At 39.0% G+C, this 19,705-nt stretch overlaps 1 protein-coding gene across 3 annotated transcripts in view; it reads left to right on the top strand.

Moving 5' to 3' along the window:
- The window catches only part of LOC149082178 (venom protease-like), a 142,321-nt gene that overhangs the window by 103,747 nt on the left and 18,869 nt on the right, over nucleotides 1-19,705 (top strand). Inside the window, exons 3-5 of one of the 3 annotated variants that reach the window (XM_089235695.1) lie at nucleotides 9,104-9,225; nucleotides 13,444-13,557; nucleotides 19,573-19,635. In XM_089235695.1, coding sequence (XP_089091821.1) covers nucleotides 9,138-9,225; nucleotides 13,444-13,557; nucleotides 19,573-19,635 — 265 coding nt within the window. In that variant the 5' untranslated portion in view covers nucleotides 9,104-9,137. Of the gene's footprint in view, nucleotides 1-9,022; nucleotides 9,226-13,443; nucleotides 13,558-19,572; nucleotides 19,636-19,705 lie in introns of those variants that run through there. The other 2 variants (XM_089235696.1, XM_089235697.1) reach the window with 2 other exon arrangements.

Here is a 19,705-nt window from a genome sequence, read left to right as displayed (position 1 = left end):
AAATTTTCTTATTTTGTGAAAATTTTATGTCTAATCCCTATCTACGAAACAATGGTGGCTCGTCACAAAAAAATTCCGGGGGGGGGGTGCAAAAATCGTTTTGAATTGTGTTATGGTAAGAGCAGGACCCCCCTGATTTTCACATTGACAAGTGGGACATGGATCTCATGACCAACCAAATATACCATTGTCCGTCATTGCAGAAGGGGGCGGGGTTCCATTAATTCCACCTGTTTCGCCCAGGGGCCCATTGAAGTCGAAATAGGCACTGGGGGGGGGGATACCGGTAATCCACTATTTAAGATAAAAATCAAAAATCACACTAATCAAATCATTTTTGACATTATCCATACATCTATGCAGTACAAAAATAATTATGCTCTTTCAACGCAACGTTAATGTGAATAATTTGTGTATGACTCTTTATGAATCTAACTTAAAATTCCTTTGTCTTCCCAGTGCGACTTAAATCTTGAAATGTAAATGTTTCACTCCATTTGCAAGAACACGAACTCCCATTTGCGTTTATCTCTCTCTCTCTCGCTGAATTAGATAACCGCATTTTTTTCTCTCCTCAGAATCTTTTTCTCCTAGTGATAGAAAGCGACGATTTACACTAGTAAAACCATATTAAACAGTGTGAAATCATGTAAAATATACGAGCACAACCAGGGCCGCAACTAGATGCTTGGTCACCCGGGGCAACTGCGCATTTTGGCACCCCCTTATAATGTTGAAGATTAGGTTTGAGAATAAAATTTGCAGCCCCTGTGGTCCAGCGCCCGGGGCACGAGACCCACCTGCTCCCCTCTAGTTGCGGCCCTGAGCACAACCAGCGATCAAACATCAGATGTGCGAAAGATTAACAAAATTTCAAGCAAAAACTTCACTGAAAAGTATCAAAAAACTGGATGAAATAATTGGTTTTGGGCTGCCATCTAGTGAGAATAGTTTGAACCAAAATTGTAACGAGTGGTGTCCGTACAGCAGTTATACTCCACGGCGGAGCTAAATAAAGGGGGTATGTATCGCTACTACCTTGATACCTGCATCCACCACTTATGGTATTGGTAAATGGTGACCGTATCTGAGAGTGACCATTAAGAAAGGGTTCGAAATACATTCATTTGCCGGGGTGACCTTTAAGAGAGGTTTTATGAAAGTATGTCTGTGTATATACAGGGCGTCCATAATTGAAAGACCCTATTTTTTAAAGATATGTAGATATTGTAGAGTATTTACTTTATTGTATATAAAGATGTTGTAGTCTACAGGTACAGGCGAAACCAGTCATCAGAAAATTGTGAAATTTTGTGGAGGACTTCATGAAGTGAATCACTTCCATCACATTCTAGTGTGACATGTAAGTTTTCATCAAAGGTTGTCAGCGTCGTATGATCAACCACCAGTCTTGGCTTAATCGCATTAAAGGCTTCTTTTTTGTGAAGGATCCAGTTGACATAGTATCGGACTTCAAAAGGTTGTGCAGTGGTTCATCAATATCAGCGAGGTTAGATATGTACCTTCCTATAAAAATTCACCGTGCCCAGAAATATCCTTAGCTCGATGATTGAGGTTGGGTCTGGAAAGTTTCCTGTAGCTGCTACGTTGCTCGGATATAGAGTAATGCTATTTTCCGAGAACCGGTGTCCTAAAAATGTTAGCTGGGGCTTTGTACTCTAACTTGTTCTCGTTTATATTAATTCCTTTTTCTATGCATCTGCATAGAAAAGATCAAAATCTTCGGTCATGTTCTGCTTCTCCTCTGCCATGTACGATAATATCATCAGCTACTGCTATGACATCTTCCAAGTCCATCAGAAGTTCGTGTATACGTCTCTGAAAGATTTCTGGATCCACCAAGCGTCCCAATGGAGTCTGAAATGTTGTAAAGAGTGATGACTCTTCGTCAATAACCCTACATGCAGAAAACCCCATTGCGAATTAACTTTTGTGAATGTGTTGGACCCCGCCAGTTCATGCAACACGTCATCTATGGTTGGAAAGGTGTAATGTTCTCTTTGAAGTGCCTTGTTCAGGTGGAGAGGGTCAGTGCAAAGTCTCAGTAATCCATCTCTCTTAGGCACTTTCACGAACTGATTCACCCAGCTGGTTGGCTCCACCACCTCGCTTGATGATTCCTTGCTCCATGAGGCGATGCAGCTTTCGCATGAGTTTTTCTTTGAGAGCGATTGGTGGCTTTCTGGGAGGAAAGACCACGGGGACAACTTTTGGATTCACTTTGAGCTTGACTTGCTCTGGAAATTTGCCGACTCCTTCGCAAAAATGCTTTCCAGTTCGGCCTCTAATGTGACATGGGCAACTTTTGATGATGTTGCACAGATATCAAATTCATGGCTTCACACGTGGGAAACCCAAAAAGTGGTGATAATTGCTGGTCGACTATCAGAAAGTCCACTGTCTGTCGCAACCCAGTCTTAGGGTTATGTACCTCAGCTTTGCATGAATCGCTTGCAATAAGTTTCGAATTACTCCACATTTTCAGTTTGCGACGAGATTCCAACATATTTGTATTCCGAGCTACTTTTGACCAAGTTAATAGGTTGATGGACGCCCCCGTATCTAACAGGAACGCCACTCTTCGCCCGTTTACATGGAGAACACACTTTGCAGAATGCGCATTTACCGAAGATACAAAGTCAACACAATGCCGTATCGAAATGTGAGAAAATGACTGAAAGGGGGGGGGGAATTCCAAATCTGTTGTTCTATCACTTTGGTCCCCCCCCCCGCACGAAATTAAAATGGTCCCCCCCGAACAAAATTTGTGGCTACGGGGCCTCTGATTCTACATACTTTTATTTCAGTTCAGGATAACAGGATAAGTCTCGTTCGGGGCTTGCCAAAGTTTCCTAGATACAACAAGCCTGAAACATATCTACATGACGTCACAACCCGGGTCGTACCGCGTACACGCTTCGATTTTTTCAGGCATTTAGAACTTGCAATCATCATGTTCTTTTTTAAAAACAAATTGAAAGGAAAAATTCATGATGAATTTCATTTTTTTATTACAATTACTATCTAGTATGGTGGGGCGCGGTAGTCTAGGTCGATAAGATCGCCTAAAGTGCCAGAGAATGTTTGGAGGTGTCACGAGTTCGATACCCGGTTCGTCTTTGTCAGAAATTTCCTGACACAGAGGTACAACAGAAACGGTAACGTGACCGCAGAAAACATTGCTACCGCAGGGAGTCCCCCATCGAGAGGTTAGCGCAGCAACCTGTACAAAGAATACGCAGTCAATGTACAAAAGTTAAGAAAACGTTAATAAAATATGTTTATTCACTGAACTACATTTATATTGTCGATCTAATTCAGAGGGAAACTGATTGCTGCTTTAAACACGATCATAAAATTTTTTAAATGTTCAAATTTATTAATGTATGAGGATGATAATGATCGTATAATTACTAGAATACACATACTCTCTTGCAATGTTACACTTTATGAAAGGTCTCATTCCTATTACACTCATGTATAAAATTTTCACAAAATCAAATTTAGTTTCTAATTTTAAATGGTGAATTGTGAACACTTATAAATAAGATTTTATTTGCAGAATTTCTGTTGAAAATATTTAATGGGATCGATTTTTTTTAAATATCAAGTTTCAAAATTAAAAAGACGCATATCTCCTGAAAAATGCAAAACATTTTTTCACACGTCTAAACAAAATGTCCCTTTGTACTTTCTACAAAATACTTCAAACAATCCAGCTGCATATCGCCTAGTGAGGAATTATTTTTAACATTTGTGGGGAATAACGAAAAGCTCTAATAAAAGTCGGTACCAACTCTTCACGCAGAAAGGATAAAGTTTCACTTAGTTTACCATGAAGTGTACACTTTCGGTCTTTTCCTAGGAACCACTCGTAAGACCACTCGTATCGTGCAAGACAGTGTCATTCATCGAACTGCTTTTCTTGCTCAGCATTGGTTTCGTAATTTATTTCTTCTGGTAACTTTTTTAATTGGTAACTTTGTTGTCAAACACGATGGTTATCCAGCGAGGATTATCAAGGGGTGCAAGGATTGAATTTATTTCCTCAGTAAGACGAGATTTCCATTCTGTCTTTCGCTTCCCCTTGCAGTTTGACGTAAAACTAAAAACACAGCAACACCGAGACACCTACAAGAAAATGTAAAATGTTACAAGTGTAGTATTTACAATATACAGCATGTAGGCAACGAAATTCTGTGATGTTTGGTCAGAAGATATCTCTTAGTAAAAGTAAGTCTTACCAATTATAACTAATTAGAAGTGAGATAATGAACAAATACGCGCGTACGGCTAAAGAACATTCTGATGCATTATATTTTCATTTGTATTTGTGTTTATACTTTATTTTTTATTTTTAAATGACAATGAATATACTTATATCTCAAAAATGTGATTTTGGAATTATCATCTTCTGACCAAACACCACAGAATTATTCAATTATAAAATATTCTGAAGTGTGCAAGAATGGTAACACAGGGAGATGGCGCACATTTAAATTTAATAATTTCAAATGCGAGTTAAAAATTTGCAAAATATTTTATTATTAATTTAAAAAGTAGCCTATCCCTTCATTAAATTTCACGTCACTCAGCACATTAATATTTGCATTTTTAAAGAATTACAGACCTGAGAAATTCGATTTACTCATTATTAAATGAAATTTTTATCAGATCTGAAAAATGTGCTCCAGACTGATTAAACAAATGGATAAAAAAACTGCTCTGAATACAGAAGGAAATAAAATTTCGACACGAAACAGCAGCGAACATGTCTACTTTCAAATTCATTACGCAAAATAAAATCAGAAAAAATAAATATTTCAGATATATTGACTGAATTATGTACAAATAGATACGTACTCTTTTGTTTCAGAAGTTCGTCGTCAGATGATTATCGATCTTCTCGGCCTCTTTCATAATTATTTAAATAAAATTTCTCCGGCTAATGCAAAATGCAGCAACAACAGTTAAATAGAAATATTAGTAAAATAAATATTAAAAACTTGAAGAATTTTTAAATTAAATATGATGATAAATGCACGTGGTGTGCTGCGTTAATAACATCCAAAACAGCCACGCTAAGGACCCGGAGTGTGACGTCACAAACTCGGCGGAGTGATACATTACGGCTTGTACATCTAGGAGGCTTTGGTCTTGCCCGATTTGACGGATCCATTTAGGTTTTGACTATCTCCTTACTTGTACTTGGCCCCTCGCTTTAGACATGCACACAGTCTCAAAATGATTAGCTTCGTTGCATTTTTTGCACACGTGCTTCCATGCAGGACAAGATTACTTTCTCACACAGTGGATAATCAAACCCCAATAGTTGCATTCATAGCTTATATGATCTTGCGAAACTCTGATGAGTTTTTTTAATGCATGTACAGTACGCACAACTTTTAACCGAACGATGGCGATATCTTGGGTTATATTTATTGCAAAAAAAAAAGTACCATTTTTTTTTTCTTCGTGTTTAAGATCTTCCGTAAGAGTATTAAGTTTTTTTCTCTTAGTTTCAGCATCTAGATTAGGGGTCTTCAACCCGTGGCCCGCCGTCACTATTTTGGTGGCCCGACAAAACATTTCGATCGATTGACGCAATATCATTCAAAAATCAGGTAAAACGAAATTTTCAACAACAACAAAAGTCACCCAGCCTCATATAAACTTATAACAAGGACAGGCTGATCAGTGTACAGTATTTAGCTTCTTAATAAGGCCTTTAACGCAAAAGAAACCACACCCTACACTTCTTCACCATAAATAACTTCGAGTACATCCTACACACCTTGAGTGTGAGAAAGCGGAAATGAACGGAATTTCCATGATACCGTATTTCTTGGGTGCATGGTTGAGAAAAGAGTAGGTGTATGTATGCATCTTGATTGGTTGGAAGAAGGGGCCCCTGGGACAGTGCCCAGGGTGGCCCCAACCTAATTACGTTCCTGATTTTCTGTCATATATTTATTGTTGAAAACACAAGTTTTTACTTCAAGAAATACGGAAACATCGTCCTTTTTTTTTCTTCTCCCCAGAGAAGGAAGTGGCAAGTGAGAGGAGAAGGTGACGTAGAAAGAACAGGTTTTTGATGAGTTAACACGTCACACTGTGTCATGCGCATATTTTCAGCGATTGAAACTACAGGATAGGAAGTGCATCGACATAACTTTTTTATCAAACATTGATAAGGAGGCAATATTTAATAAAAGATTTCCATTTGATACAATGTACTGGTTCACTGTCAAACATCTCAGATGATAATGAAATAAATGTATCTTCAATATGAACCAAAAAATCCAGCGATGTGTCATGTATAAACAGTCGAGTCCGGATATAACGAAGTCGCACGAGAACGTGGAAAACATTCGACGTATCCGATGTTCGTGAAAACCGATACACCATAAATATTCGAGTTCAATGAGGAAAAACTCACTTCTCAACCTATTCGCGATAATGGAACAGGTGGTCCTCGAACAGACTTGAAAATTTAAGAAAATTGAAATTAAAATTATTTACTATGTCACAAATATTGAAGATATTCCCGTAGCTTTTGAGTAAAATATTAATACCTGTGTACTACAAGTCGGTGGTTCTCAAAGTGTGAGCCGCAGCTTCTAGGGTAGTCACCAATCTTTATCAGATGCGAGCTGTCTATATTGATGTGCAACATTTCAGTGATTTGAACTGGTACTTCAAGTATTCTTGGGAGCCGTGTGTAAACGTTGACTTAGACAAGGGAGCCATAGAAAGCACACTTTCAAAAATCATTGCTATAAGTGGTCCATCAAATTGTTATCGATATTTCAATAGTTCTAACTTTTACAAAAAAAATATAACAAAAATATCTGGGTAATTAATTTCATTAAATCTAATACTAAAATTATAAAAATCATCCTGTAATTATCTGTCTCATTAAATCTGAATTTTCATACATTCTGAAAATATTTCCTTAAATTTAAATTTGAACGAGTTGTGGATATGACCGTTGATATATTAAAATTATCTTTCTCATTACTTCAAAGTACGTATTTAGAAATTCTGAATTCTATCGTTAAGTTTGAAGTTTCCCCATACTAGTTCTAACTCATCATCTTATTCATTTTTAATTTTCATTAATTTTTGAATTTCGTAAAATTATTCAAATCAATTTGGATGCTGATTTCCCTAAATGCAGTTTTTAAAAAATTTCGTCTGCTGTTAATGAGTATTCTTCTCCATGTATTGTAACCTAAAGAAATATTGAATTTGAACAGTCCGCCCTCCACCTCATATTTGTAATAACTTGACGACTATGTTTACACTTTGGCTCAGGCGTCCCCCCCCCCCTGCACGGGGATAAAGACAGAATGCATATCTGCAAAATTATTATTTTTTTAATAATTACCTCCATATGGCAGCGGTTCTCAAACATTTTCCACACGCGGTACCCACCTTTCCCATATTCAATGCTTCAATGCTTATCAGCAAGCTTCGCTGGATCCCCAGAGCTGTTTAAGAAAAAATATTTTCGAAAACCTTTATGTATATTATGAAAAAACCCAAATTATTATGATTACGTGTCTCATACACGTATCAGATTGTGTGATTGGTATTACATACACTGAAGAGCCAAAAAAACTGGCTCACCTGCCTAATATCGTGTAGGGCCCCCGCGAGCACGCAGAAGTGCCGCAACACGACGTGGCATGGACTCGACTAATGTCTGAAGTAGTGCTGGAAGTAATTGACACCATGAATCCGGCAGGGCTGTTCATAAATCCGTAGGAGTAAGAGGGGGTGGAGATCTCTCCTGAACAGCACGTTGCAAGGCATCCCAGATATGTTCAATAATGTTCATGTCTGGGGATTTAGGTGGCCAGCGGAAGTATCTAAAGTCAGAAGAGTGTTCCTGGAGCCACTTTGTAGCAATTCTGGACGTGTGGGGTGTCGCATTGTCCTGCTGAAATTGTCAAGTCCGTCGGAATTCACAATGGACATGAATGGGTGCAGGTGATCAGACAGGATGCTTACGTACCTGTCACCTGTCAGAGTCGTATCTAGACGTATCAGGGGTCCCATATCACGCCAACTGCACACGCCCTATACCACCACAGAGCCTCCACCAGCTTGAACAGTCCCCTGTTGACATGTAGGGTCCATGGATTCATGAGGTTGTCTCCATACCCGTACACGTCCATCAGCTCGAAGCAATTGGAACCGAGACTCGTCAGACCAGGCAACGTGTTTCCAGTCCTCAACAGTCCAATGTCGGTGTTGACGGGCCCAGGCGAGGCGTAAAGCTTTGTGTCGTGCAGTCATCAAGGGTACACGAGCGGGCCTTCGGCTCCGAAAGCCCATGTCGATGATGTTTCGTTGAATGGTTCGCACGCAGACACTTGTTGATGGCCCAGCATTGAAATCTGCAGCAATTTGTGGAAGGGTTGCACGTCTGTCACGTTTAATGATTCTCGTCAGTCGTCGTTGGTCCCGTTCTTGCATGATCTTTTTCCGGCCGCAGCGATGTCGTACATTTAATTTTTTACCGGATTCCCGATATTCACGGTACACTTGTGAAATGGTCGCACGTGAAAATCCAAATTTCATCGCTACCTCGGAGATGCCATGTCCCATCTCTCGTGTTCCGACTATAACACCACGTTCAAACTCACTTAAATCTGGATAACCTGCCATTGTAGCAGCAGTAACCGATATAACAACTATGCCAGACACTTGTTGTGTTATATAGGCGTTGCCGACCACAGCGCCGTACTCTGATTGGTTCCATATCTCTTTATTTGCATACGCATGCCTGTACCAGTTTTTTTGGCTCTTCAGTTTATATATATGTTATTCGAATTATTATCAATATATATATATATATATATATAGTGATTATTCCCCAATAATTTTGAAGTTCCTGGGGATCGTCGTCGATAAATGAATAGAACAATCGTTCCTTGTTTACGCGTCTAGAGGTAATAATTATTATGATGAAAGTTATAAATTTTGACAACAGGTGCGACAAACACAATGGTTCGAAAATCATATAAAAGGACATGCCATTACATGACTAAAGCACAAAGTTTGTTTTCTCCAGTTCCAGTTTCGTTCTTGATTTCAAAGAAGAGAAAATGGCATCATCTTACATGAAGTTCGTTATTGCAGTGGCACTCGTGCTGGTGCAGTTGAAGTCGGGCAGGGCTCTCAATGTAAGAGTTGGTAAGATACCTTTTTTCATTATTATTATTTGAATTGAGTTTTTTCAGCTTTTTGTAATTGAAATTAATAATTTTACGAAGGTTTCGACAGCTGGCTGTGTGTTCCGTTACTAAACACAATCGTTTTCTTTTTCATTTAATTTCCTTATTTTTGAGGGCAAAATAAAGTCTCAGATAATCATCAAACACCATCGTAATCAGAAAAAGTAACGTAATTATCAAAAATATCACTGGCGGCGAAGTGACATTTGCTGCACGGAGGAAGATCATCAGTGCAATAGTTAAGAAAGCTTACAATTTGCATTTTGGTTGCAAGGTAGGCGACCAGGACCAAGACTGGATCCCACATGCCACATGTATGTTGCAGCAAGGGCGTAGCGGGGGGCGACTTGTGGGTCTGGTCTCCACCCCCCCTCGAAATGTGAGAAAATGACAGAAAATAGGGGAAAAAGATGGTGAAATCTATTGTTCTATCACGTTGGTCCCCCCCCCCCCTGAACGAAATTTCTGTCTACGCCCCTGTGATACAGTAATATTTGTGCAGTAAATATTTCACAGTGGCTTAATGGCAAAAGAACGGTGCCATTTGCTGTGCCCATGATGCCACCCAATCATGTTGATCCAGGGGCGTAGCCAGAAATTTCGTTCGGGGGGGGGGGGACCACTTACATTTCGGGGGGGGGGACCAAAGTGACAGAACAATGGATTTGGCCATCTTTTTCCCTTTTTTCGGTCATTTTCTCACATTTCGGGGAGGGGACCAGATCCCCAAGTCCCTCCCCCTCGCTACGCCCTTGTGTTGATCAGTGTTGTTTCTGCATGGTACGGTACCACCAGTTTCTGGAGGCATCACCTAGAAAAAGAAGTGGACAGTTGAATACCCTAACATACCATTTGCTCTGCGTCCTGTTTCGCATGGCGAAGGACTCCCTATTCCAGAGCCTATAGATTTTTCTATCAGTTCAGACGAGGAGGCTTGCCATGCGTCCGCGAAATCTCCTAAACCGTCAACGTCAGTATATGGGGGCACTATGGATGATGACTTTTCGTGTTTTGATGAAACATCTGCGCCACACAAACTTAGCACGGATGAACTGAACGATCTTGTTCGAAATTTGGGTCTGCCCAAAAGCAAAACTCAAAACTTCGACAGTGGAATCTGCTCGAAAAAAAGTCCGAGTGACTTCATTCCGCCATCGTCATCAATCCTTCGAATATTTCTTTGAAAAAGAAGAAAGCCTGGTGTTCTGCTGCGATACTGATGACCTACTACAGAAACTCACCATTGGACATGAGCCCCATGAATGGCGGCTGTTTAGAGACGCGACATAATTGAGTCTCAAGGCGGTTTTGGCCGTATAAAGACAACCAGCTTCCATCAATACCTATCGGACATGCTGTCTACATGGAAGAGACATAGGACAATCTAAAGCTGTTATTGGGGAGGATTAAGTACAGCTAGTATGGCCAGCAGATCTGTTCTTACCTGAAGGTAGTGTCTTTGTTGATGGGTTTGCAGCAGGGATACACAAAGTACAACGGCTGTTTTCTTTGAACATGAGCCCAATGAATGGCGGCTGTTTAGAGCTGCATCAAAACTGAGCATCAAGGTGGTTTTGCTGCGTAACGAGAATCAGCTTCCATCCATACCTATCGGACATGCTGTCTACATGAAAGAGACATACAATCTAAAGCTGTTATTGGAGAGGATTAACTACAGCACGGCAGATCTGTGCTGACCTGAAGGTAGTCTCTTTGTAGATTGGTTTGCAGCAGGGATATACAAAGTACAACTGCTGTTTTCTTTATTTATAGAATAGCAGAGCAATTGATTTGCACAACATCAAGAAAAACTGGCCTCCGAGAGCATCTTTTAAGTCTGGAGAAATGAATGTGCAGCATCTACCATTGGTAGAACCACACATAATCATCATTCGTCCTTATCAAAATCTTGAAAAAAAACTTAAAAAAAACAGCCGATAGGCGGCGCTCTCTACAGAATTCAAAGAAAAGAGACGCAAATAACGAACAGAATGCCTCCAAATCGTTTATTACAACAGTATGTGTTCCACATGAACACCATCACAACAGGGGATAACACATTGCAGGCGAGTCACGAATCCAGCAACGCCTGCAATGTGTTATCTCCTGTGGTGGTGGTGGTCATGTGGAACGCATACAGCTGTAATAAACGATTTGTATGCATTTGTTTGTTATTTTCGAATCTTTTCTATGATTTGTTTAGTCAGCGCCACCTATCGGCTTGTCGTTTAGATTTCTCCCCCGTATTAAAAAAATCCCAGTGACCTAGCGATGCTAACCGTGCAAACCGTTGTTTACTTTTGTTTTTTCCGGTTTTTATGAATTTGTAAAGTTTTTACGGACTTTTGTCCACCCTGTATTATGTTTGTTTATATCGGTTTCATATAATAAATCTTGTCAAATCAATTCGAATTTCTGATATTTTGCTCATGACATTCTAAATACTTATAATTGTTTCTTTTTTTTTCATACTCGTCTCAATTATTATCAAGGGATTTTCTGCCATGCGTAAAATTGCTCATGAATGGAGACAAGAAAATTATACTTTTAATTTTTATAACCAGAACTCATGTTAATTAGGGCTGGGAATCGATTGAATTTTTAACTGGATAATCAAAAATTTTTAACTGGATAATCAAAAATTTTTAACTGGATAATCAAAAATTTTTAACTGGATAATCAAAAATTTTCAACTGATTAATCGAATTTTAATTGAATATTTTCAAATGCACACCATATCGTTGGCGTCCAAGCAGAAGTCGCCAAGTCCAGTTTTGATATTTTGTCAATTTAAACTTTTGAGTTGTTCAGGAAGATTTCCTGGATTTTATTCGTTGGTAAAATGAATACAAATAAAAATGTTTCATGGCAATCGCACCGGGGGATGACCGACAAGCTTCCAAGTCGGGGCCCCATGTTTACAAGTTTCATTTTGGGGGCCCTGGATGAATCTCATTATTTTCGGTTGCAGAATTTGCAACAGCGGATGCCCGAGATAAAGACAATCTGGGGCCCCACTAAAAGTATGCGAATACAACGGGCAACTGATTGGGGGCCCTAGCTTTTATTCATTGGTAAAACGAATACAAATGAAAATTTTTCATGGCACTCGCAGTGGGGGATGACCGACAAGCCTCCAAGTCGGGGGCCCCCATGTTTACAGGTTTCATTTTGGGGCTCTGGATGAATCTGATTCTTTTTGTTTTTTAACATTATACAATTTACAACAGCGGAAGACCGAGATAAATCCAGTCTAGATTCCCCACTAAAAATCTGCGTATTTTGTTCCCGCTACTGGATGTGGGGCCCTGGATTTTATTCGTTGCAAAATTGAAAAAAAATGAAAAAATTTCGTGGCCCTTTACAGGGGTGTGTCCGACAAGCTTCCAGGTCAGTGCTCCATGGGAATGTTGATAGGTTCTAATTCGGGGCCCTTGGATGTATCTCATTGATTTTTGTTGTTTAACATTGTAAAATTTGCAACACATCGGTAGCCCGAGATATATCCAGTGTGGGCCCCACTAAAATTCAGCGAATTGAATCTGGGGCCCCAGTTTCTGGGGGTGCTTGATAAATCTGATTTGTTTTTTGTTCCTTTATCATTATTTTCATTAAAATTCGCTTCCTCACTAAGCTGGTGCTTTCACACGTCTCTTTCCATAGCACGCTGATGAAGTGGAACGAAATAAACAAAATATGTTGTGAAGAGAAGTGGGGGGGGTTTGGCCACCAAAGGCGGCAGGGGGGCTCTGCCCCCCTAGTATATATATATATATACACAATATATTATATTATATAATATTATATATTGCAGAATATATAATCATCATTGGAAAAACAAGAGGGGGGACAACCCCACCCTCTTTTTCTGAGAATAACCCTTTCAGAATGCTCCTTAGATAATACCTGTCCCGGGGCCCAGAGAAGGCATAATTAAATGTATATATGCAGCATGCCTATGCTACATATACATTTCATGTCTCAATAATGCGTACACATTACAAAAAACCGTTCCCAATTTTATTTCTTATATTCGTATTCAGCACATTAAATGAATTAAGAAATTACTATTTTCATCTCGGAAGCAGAAAATTTTTGAAATTTAGTTTCCTAATGTATTGATTTGGTTACGTGTCTTAGTAATTATTTCAAAATTAATTGAGTTTCTTTTTTCCAGAATGTGAATCTTCGACACATTTGCACAATAAACCAATGGGCGAAAGCCTCCCAGGTCAATTGCCGGTCATTAAGGACACAAAACTTGGTCCATTAAAGGCTGCACTTCCTGGAGGTTCGTTGTTTTTAACTATTTCACCCACTGGTGATGCAAAAAAGGCTGCAACTCTCTTGGAGATATTCTTTTTATCTTTGTATAAGTTTAACATCATCACGATTCGATGATGATTTTCGATCTTTGTATCTCAAATAAATATATATAAGAGTATATTTTTATTTTTATGGTATACACGTTAAGTTCTCAACGTGAAACAATGTAGCTTCTTTGTAACTCTAGAATTCTATGAGGTAGGAGTTCTTAACCTTCCACTACCCTTTGTGGCAATAGCATAGAGTCACACTTTTTGCCAATAAAAGTTATTCTACGGACCAGGGCTGAACAAATCCCCCAAAACTTATATACCTGGTCGGGCATGTAAATCAAAAAATAATAGATACCCAAATCAAACACACACGCACACAATATTTTACATGTATAAAAAATATTGCTGTAGAACCTCGTTTATACGTCACTCAGTTATACGTGTTTATACGACATTTGGCTTCTGTCGCAATCGGTTCCTATACATTTTAATGTCAGAATAATCCATTTATTCGACGCAAAAGCTCAATTATTCGACGTTTTCACTTCGACTCGAACTCCGAATCGTTTGAAAAATCGTCATTTATCGGCCATCAAATGTGCGAAATTTTTGTACGCAGTGAAAACGCTTTGCTGAAGCAGTACTTCTTGCATACATAATACCACCGTGAAAGCCATAAATTTTAGGTTGATTGCTCCTACTACTGCCACTTAACCGAACATGCACTTCGTACATATTCCTGTACGGAATTTCTAACGAATCGGGACATGCCGAAATGTGTGTTCGGACTGTATGCTTGGCCCTAACGTATTTATTTTGTCGAGTTGGGCTTGTTTCGTGTTCATGCTGCCATTTGGCTTCCATTTCCCGAAGTGAAGATGGAAATGCTTGAATATTCATGTTTTGTCAGTATCGTGTTCTATTCCTTCCTGCTCTCTGCGTAGAGATTACTTTGAAATGGGAGACCGGCTCATATTCGTTCCTTGAAGCTAGAAAACAAACTTCAGTCAACCAACACTGTTCCGTCAACGGGATTCGAACCTGGATCTTCAGGACGAGTGTTCAGCATAGCGCCCACACGACCGCACAGCGGGTAGGTTAATTGCTGGAGTACACGAAAATAGCTAGGCTGATGGCCATTTAGAGTGTATTGCATGTTTCTCAGAATACGCACACGTGGAAAGCCTCAAAAAACTGGGTGTCAATGGTTTTGACGGCTATATGTCCTTTCAGATTTTTTTTCTCCCAGTGCTTCTGGAGTTTTTGTTTTTGCTGCGATTGATCCGTGGTGTTTGACGTGTACCTTAGAACTCTGCAAGTTACATAGTATTTTTTATATTCATTGGCGATTTTGTTATTTTCTCTTGTCGGAAGTGGTGAATGGCCAGTTCATTGCATTTTTGTTTTAATAGAGGCCTTAACTGTATTTCATTTCTGAATTTTCTTCACAGCCGTCCAGACCAGAGTATGTCTGGTCGGACGACCAGACGTAAACATCACTCTTCATTCGTGTGAGTTCTGACCACGAGGTCCTGATGACGGCTCTCCATTGAAGAGCCGAAACGCGTCGACCATTCGACCAGTTGAATTTATTTGTCTTAAAAACGTGGCAATTTTGGTATAAATTTAATTTTTACCATATAAGCTGCATTTCTGTCGGGATTTCCATTTCTGGCACCTTTGACTGGCCAAGGACGCCGGAAGTTTTGGAACTTGTGGGTTCTTGTCTTGATCTTGAAGTAGGAAATTTTGATTTCTGAATCATTTCTCTGGGTTCTCATACCCATTCCATAAAGTACCCTGGGCACCAACAGCATCTCTGTCTCTGACACCACAAAAATGTCAATCGATTTTTTTTTCCTACACTCTAAAGCAACAACTCTCGAGTAAAAAGAATGAAATCAGACTCTTAATTAGCCCATTGTATGTAACTTCATGTACATGACACTCACATACGGCTCCAGTCAATGATAAGTAAAAATTTCTTCTTACAACACAAGTGAATTAACATTAACAGACAATGCAAGATTATGTTCAGAGGTATATTTCCTAGGTGAGGAGGAGGTATGCGGGCTTTATTCCAAGATGACAAGTTCAAGTGAAAGGGCGTGACCAAAATTAAGTAATTGGTGATCACGAACATGAATTAGAAAGGAAGAAGGGAGGCAAGGTTTGAATAGCCCACAGGTGGAAAAACTATAAATCCGCCTCTGATTATAGCCTACATTTATTAGGATAATTTTAATTTTAAAAACAATTCGTATCATATACATATAAACACTCCGCAATATCTAAACCTTTATTTATTTTCAGTGCTTTGAGTATCATTTTATTTAAACACTTATACACTATCTACCAATAAGTATTTGGACACCTATGCAAATGACGATATCTGCGGTCCTGAGATACGTCACGCCCTCCGCCGGTATATATCGTGTAGGAAACAACATCGGCATTAGTCGCACGCAAGATGCCGGAGCTCTCTGATTTCGAGAAAGGTATAATTATCGGGTATCACAAAAATGACCGATCTTAAGGGACATATCTAGCGAGCTGAAGTATCCAAAATCGACAGTGGCCTATGTGATTAAGAAGTGGAAGGTGAGCTGTGATTGTCGGAATTTGCCCCGAGTCGGCAGACCAACGAAACTGGGAGATAGAGACAGACGGGTGCTGTCCAGAGAAATTCGGAAGAACCGCACCCAACCGATGGCCCTCATCCACGAGGAGTTTCAACAGGCATCCGGGAGTATTGTTTCAATGAATACCATCCGTAAGGAAGCACATCTGATTGGTTTTCATGGTCGTGCCCATAAGCCTTTGATCACAAAGTCCAACCGCGTTGCTCGGTTAATGTGGTGCAAAGCACATCGAAATTGGACCGTAGATCAGTGGAAACGGGTTCCTTGGAGCGACGAATCAATGTTCACCCTCTACCGTTCGGATGGCAGGGTCTGGGTCTGGCGTCTGCCTGGAGAACGTCTCCTGCCAGAATGCATTGTGCCAACAGTCAAGTTCGGCGGAGGTGGAATTATGGTCTGGGGGTGTTTCTCCTGGTATGGACTGAGACCCTTGGTCCCCATTCATGGTAAGCTCAACGCCGATGCCTACTGCACTATTTGGATGACAATGTGCTTCCTACGTTGTGGCAGTTTTACGGGGTGGACCCCTGTTACTTCCGGGACGACAATGCCAGCTGTCATACTGCGAGGTTAACCAAGACTTGGTATGGTGCCAATGGGGTTCATCGATTGGACTGGCCTGCCCAGAGCCCAGACCTGAACCCTATCGAGAACCTCTGGGACGAGTTGGATCGCCGAATTAAGGGGTGCCCTACCCGTCCAAAATCGGTGAAGGAACTGATATGTCTTCTCCAAGCCGAGTGGAAGAAAATACCACTAGCCGTCACACAAGGACTTGTGGAAAGTATGCCCCGGAGGGTTCACGCTGTAATTGCCTCTCGTGGAGGCTCTACCAACTATTGATTTTGAATAAAGTTAGTTTTTCTTTTCTATCACAGGTGTCCAAATACTTATTGGTAGATAGTGTATAACGTAAATATCGCAGTAAAAACCCGATGATGATTTAAAGACTGATAAGTGATGGTATTTTGTGTTTGTGAACTACCATAATTTTTTTCTTTTTTTTAAAGATACGTAGGAGAAGATTTCAATTTATTGCAATTTAAATTGAATTCAAACAATTTAATTTAAAAAGTACTACATTATTTTTTTTTGTCATCCGTATAATGTATCTCTACTTTAAGATACAACGAAAAACTCAAATAAAGAAAATTAATAATAGGCTTATTCACTTTTTCAATTGCATTAAAAGTTTTTCTAATTTCGGAACATGAATTATGGGGGGAAAACTTTTAAACACACAAGCAAACCAACATATTTCCACGTTCGGTTTTGCAATATTTCATGTTTTTACGAACAGAAATATGTAGACCGAGCACACCAACCTGGTACCAAAAGCTTAGACGCTCTTATCTTACGACTGATTATAAACATAAGATTAATGGTTAATATTATATCTATGCGATTGACCCATAGTCATTTTTGTTATTGGTGATTATATAGTCTTTTTGTCGGTGCTCATCCTGTGGGAAATATGAAAGCTTCATCGAATCGTCATTCATAAGCACTGTACATTTCCATCCTTGATCTGCACTCAACTCCCTTCGCTGTGAGAAATAGAAATCCCAACAAAAGCGGGAAGTGCGGTTTATACGGTAAAAATTAAATATTAATTTAATTGAATTATTAATTAATTAAATATTTCAGGTTCTTATGGAGATACTGTAATGGTAAGTGTTGGTGACTCTCGAAGGGGGCAGGCGAGAGAAACTCTCGAGCCCATGGGGCAGATAGAAATTTACAGTTAAAAGGTTCACTGTAATTTGGGGAATATCATACAAACCGAAATTTTTCCACATGATATTGAAATTTTATGACAACAAAAATCAATTATTTAACATTTCAAACTTTTATAGCTGAATTTTCAAATATGTAATTAAACTTTTATATGCAGTTAAGTTTTTAAATGTAATTTTAATTTCGATGACCTTTCTGCATTGACAAAAATTAATTATTTTCAGTTAACTGCGTGTACACTTTTGTTCATGTTTTTATTTCACGTGTAAGACAAAAACCTACATACAAGCTCGCGTGGGACATGTACAGTGAAGAATCGACGGTTCGACGAATTGATTCTGCGCTTTAATACATAAATTGATGTCACGACGAATTGACACGGCGGCAAACTTGTACAGCTACAAATTGGAGCTGCGACGAATTTGTATTGCGACGAATTGACACTGCGACGAATTTGTATCGCGACGAATTGGAGCTGCGACAAATTTGTACCGTAACGAATTGGCACTGCGATAAATTTGTACCGCGACGAATTTGTACCGCGACAAATTGAGGCGCAACGAGTTGAGCGCGACAAGTTGAGTGCGACAAATTGACCGGCTACGAGTTCTTTCGATGATTTCCAGTAGAAAACTTTCTTTCCTTGTGGTGCTTTGCTTGCTCCCTGCGTCACATCCTCCGTCCGTTGTCGAGAAAACGAAATTTTGGAATAATTCGACAATAGTAATACTAAATTAATGGCTGAGGTCGATCTTGCAAAGCAGTTGAATAAAATTTATTCTTTTAAGTGATTTCAAATTGCGATTTAATTTTGTTCCCCGCAAGTATGATTGAAATGATATTTTTTTAATAACAGAATCGGAAATGCAATCAAATACATTGAAAATTTTCAATATTTTGCATGTTTCTGGTAGAAATAAGTCTTTTTTTTTCTCAGTTATTCGATTTCTACAATTATACGAAATTTTAACTCAGATTCTTGAGCGTCGTATAAACGAAGTTCCACTTTATCGCTGGATAAACGATAGAAAAACCCTTTATCTACCACATTATGAAAAATGAAATTTTTGTCATGTAAATTTTTTTAGTAAGTTATTTTAGTTGTTATTAGGGCATATATAAACATTAAAATATATATATATATTTGACAAAAATCAGTTTGCATGTAACGAATTGATTAATGAGGTACTTTAATCTCTTGCCTTTATTAAATTTTTCTACACAGAAAATGTCAGGTTTTTATTTATTCATTCTATTCATATCTCTATGACTGAAAATAACAATTACAGAAAATCGTTCATAATTTTTAATTTAAAAACTTTTAAATTGTGGTTCACTTATTAACTTTTTTTTAAATAAAAATTTTTTTTCAAAAGCTCTTAATCGAATTTTCCTTTCATGGAATGTAAACAATCAATTTTTTAGATGTAACTGAACTCTAGATTATGTATATATGTAATAAGATTACAAGAAAATGCATCCAGATGCCATCATTCACTGTTGCGTTACGTCATAGCGTATGTGCAGATTTCGTTAATCTTTTACTTTCTTGTTAGTAATCTTTTACTTTATTTTGTGGTTTACGAACCGAAAACGACCACACAACAGATGGACCGTCGGAGGACTTCAGTTCCGGAGTAGAAGACGCGGAAGTCGATATAGTTTTCCCAGGTACGGTTTCATGCAATTTTTCTCAACCGGTTTTCAACCACAGAAAATGTTAACGATTATGTTTTCAAAT

Source organism: Pholcus phalangioides, unplaced genomic scaffold (assembly GCF_987345545.1).
Source record: "Pholcus phalangioides strain wild (caught in Gottingen) unplaced genomic scaffold, Ppha-v1.0 ptg000009l_1, whole genome shotgun sequence".
Classification (NCBI taxonomy): Eukaryota; Metazoa; Arthropoda; class Arachnida; order Araneae; family Pholcidae; genus Pholcus; species Pholcus phalangioides.
Note: the sequence above shows the minus strand (reverse complement) of the source record. Positions and strands in the feature narration are given on the sequence as shown.